General features: G+C 64.0%; 1 protein-coding gene across 1 annotated transcript in view; it reads right to left on the reverse strand.

The window, feature by feature from the left end:
- The window catches only part of ROBO4 (roundabout guidance receptor 4), a 17153-nt gene extending 14119 nt beyond the window's left edge, over positions 1-3034 (reverse strand). The window contains exons 1-6 of the mRNA XM_023743260.1: positions 2910-3034; positions 2232-2561; positions 1666-1823; positions 783-903; positions 375-484; positions 56-284 (exon numbers count right to left, since the gene is read on the reverse strand). Coding sequence (XP_023599028.1) covers positions 56-284; positions 375-484; positions 783-903; positions 1666-1823; positions 2232-2561; positions 2910-2979 — 1018 coding nt within the window. The 5' untranslated portion in view covers positions 2980-3034. The remainder of the gene's footprint in view (positions 1-55; positions 285-374; positions 485-782; positions 904-1665; positions 1824-2231; positions 2562-2909) is intronic.

Consider the following 3034-nt stretch of genomic DNA (forward strand, 5'->3'; position numbering starts at 1 on the left):
CCATACTGGAGTGACACCAGAGGTCTATTGCTGGTCGTGGGCACCTGCCCCTGACCTTGCTCAGGCAGCCTCAGGAGCAGCACGTTGCTGTCAGGGCCCTGAGCCCGGCCGGAGGACGGTCTCACTTTGAACTCGTAGTCTTGGCCCCAGCGGAGGCCCCCGAGCTCCGCGCTCTGCGAGCCAGCCAGCAGGGCCTCTGCCCACGGAGCTCCCTGGCCTCCTGGCACCGGCTGGGTCCTGAATAGCGCCGTGTAGGACTGGGCAGGGGCAGCAGGGCCGCTGACCTGGGAGAGAGTCCGGAGAAAGGTGGGGGGTCAGGGACGCAGTCCTGTCTGGACCCCGGACTGGCTCCAGCCCTGGGCGCCGGGCCTCACCTTCCAGCTGAGCCACACGGCAGGCGCAGGCTTGGTGCCCTTGGAGGGACCCGGGTCCAGCAGGGTCACGTTTTCCAGCTGAATGCGCACGGCCAGAAGCTCCAGAGGCTCTGAGGGAGAACAGGGCTGGGATGGGGGCTCCAGGCCCAAGTGAAGGAACTGAGGGGTCCAGGATCCCTTAGCTGCCGAGAACCCAAAACTCCCAGCTTCCTCAGAACTAGAGCGCTCCTATCTCCACTGTAGGATGGGCAAGCAAACCTCCCCTAAGATGGGGTCCACCATCTGATGCCAATCCCAGGTTGAACCTCACATACCCTAACCTCAGCCCAAACCAGACCACACCAGCCTAACCGGACCCCCCCCTCCCCAAAACCCCGCACTGGCCCTGATGTTAGCTCCCTGCCTTACCCTGGACAGACACCCTGGCTGCCCGGCTCTTCCGCTGTCCCGCGTTGTTGGTGGCCACACACATATAAGTCCCCGAGTCACTCTTCTCTGCTCTTAGCATCCGCAAGGAGCCACTGGACACCTGTCAGGACAGGCACATGCGCAGTCTCCCGTGAGGGGAGGGGCTCTGACAGAGGAGGGAAGCTGAGGGCCTTGCCGCCTTCCTCTCCTCAAATTCTGCGGGGGCACTCAGAAGGCGGGTCAGTCCCCAGGGCGGGCCCTGTAGGGGGCACTCATAGGTGGGTCAGTCCCCAGGGCGGGCCCTGTAGTGGGCACTCAGAAGGTGGGTCAGTCCCCAGGGCGGGCCCTGTAGTGGGCACTCAGAAGGCGGGTCAGTCCCCTGGGGGTGCCCTGTAGTGGGCACTCAGAAGGCAGGTCAGTCCCCAGGGCGGGCCCTGTAGTGGGCACTCAGAAGGCGGGTCAGTCCCCAGGGCGGGCCCTGTAGTGGGCACTCATAGGTGGGTCAGTCCCCAGGGCGGGCCCTGTAGGGGGCACTCAGAAGGCGGGTCAGTCCCCAGGGCGGGCCCTGTAGGGGGCACTCAGAAGGCGGGTCAGTCCCCAGGGCGGGCCCTGTAGGGGGCACTCAGAAGGCGGGTCAGTCAGTCCCCAGGGCGGGCCCTGTAGGGGGCACTCAGAAGGCGGGTCAGTCCTCAGGGCAGGCCCTGCAGGGGGCACTCAGAAGGCGGGTCAGTCCCCAGGGGGGCCCTGTAGTGGGCACTCAGAAGGCGGGTCAGTCCTCAGGGCAGGCCCTGCAGGGGGCACTCAGACGGTGGGTCAGTCAGTCCCCAGGGGGGTCCTGTAGTGCGGGGACAGGAGGAGGCACGGGGAAGGGAGCTATACTCACCCTGTGCCGCCCCGGCTGGAGGGCCAGGGGTTTCTCATCTTTCCACCACAAGACCGTGGGCTCTGGGTAGCCCCAGGGCGGCCAGCACTCCAGGATCACCTGCTCGCCCACCGTGGCCACTGTGTCCTGGGGCTGGACCCGGAAATCCTCCTGAAGGACTGTGGGGAGGAAGGACGCTCTGGGGGGAGCAGTGCCCGGTCCTCCCCTCCCCAAAGGCCCCCCTTGGTGTCTCCTGCCACACCTGCCCCATTCTATTTTTTCACGATGGTGCCCACTCTTCAGAGACCCACCTCCTAAGCGTTCCATGTAGGTTACCCCCAACTCAGCTCTCTCCTCCTGGTTCCCAGTCTGATATCCCTTCCAACCTCCCTCTGATGCCAATCCCAGGTTGAACCTCATACTGTAACCTCGGCCAAAACCAGCCCACACCAGCCTAACTGGAGCCTCCCCCTCACCCCCCAAAACACACACACACATTGATCCTCACAGATACCCCTTCAAACCTCCCTCAGCACAGGCATTATCACCCCAGGTGTGCCCACCCCGGCTCCCCTCCCAGGCCTCACCAGCCGCAGACAGCCGCGCTCCGCGGCTCACCGCTGTGCCCAGCCGGTTGCTGGCCTCACATGTGTAGATGCCCAGGTCCGTGGACAGGGCCTGGTGGTTGCGGGCGTGAGCCTGGGTGGAGGGCCAGTGCAGCAGCAGGGTTCCGTCAGGTAGGAGCTGGTGTGTGTCTGGGGGCTCCATGCTCAGGGGCTGCCCATTCAGCAGCCAGTGGATGGTGGGAGGCGGCTGGCCCGAGGCTTGGCAGCTCATCCGGACGGGCTCAGGGCCCTGGAGCAGCTGGTCCTGGGGGTGGACTAGGATCTGGGGTGGGGAGTCCTGAGCCGTGCCTCCTGGAAGGGAAAGGGAGGCGGAGCCCAGTCTGACTACCATCAGGTGCCCAGATCCCTGCATTCCTCACCTGCCTTCTCTCCTCTGAGGATCAATTCAAAGGAAGGAGACCTTTCGAACTCTCAATCTGTCAGTGTCTCTCTCTCACTCTCTTTCTCTCTCTCTCTCTCTCTCTCTCTCTCTCTCTCTCTCTCTCTCTCTCTCTCACACACACACACACACACACACACACACCATCATCATCAACAACATCATCATCATCTCTTGCAAAGGAGCAAGGGGGCCTCTTCTTCCCTGGCCAGGCCCTGGATCGAGGGAGCCTGAGCTAGGAGAGAGGACGCCACACTCACCCATGCCGAACAGAAGCAGGAGAGGCAGGGGCCACCAGACCCCAGGGAGACCCGCTCCTCCGGAGCCCATGGCTGCTCTCAGGTCTCTGTCCTGGTCCCAAGCACTTTGTCTTGCGGCTCTGAGC

The sequence above is a fragment of the Myotis lucifugus genome, unplaced genomic scaffold (assembly GCF_000147115.1).
Source record: "Myotis lucifugus unplaced genomic scaffold, Myoluc2.0 scaffold_382, whole genome shotgun sequence".
Taxonomy (NCBI): Eukaryota; Metazoa; Chordata; class Mammalia; order Chiroptera; family Vespertilionidae; genus Myotis; species Myotis lucifugus.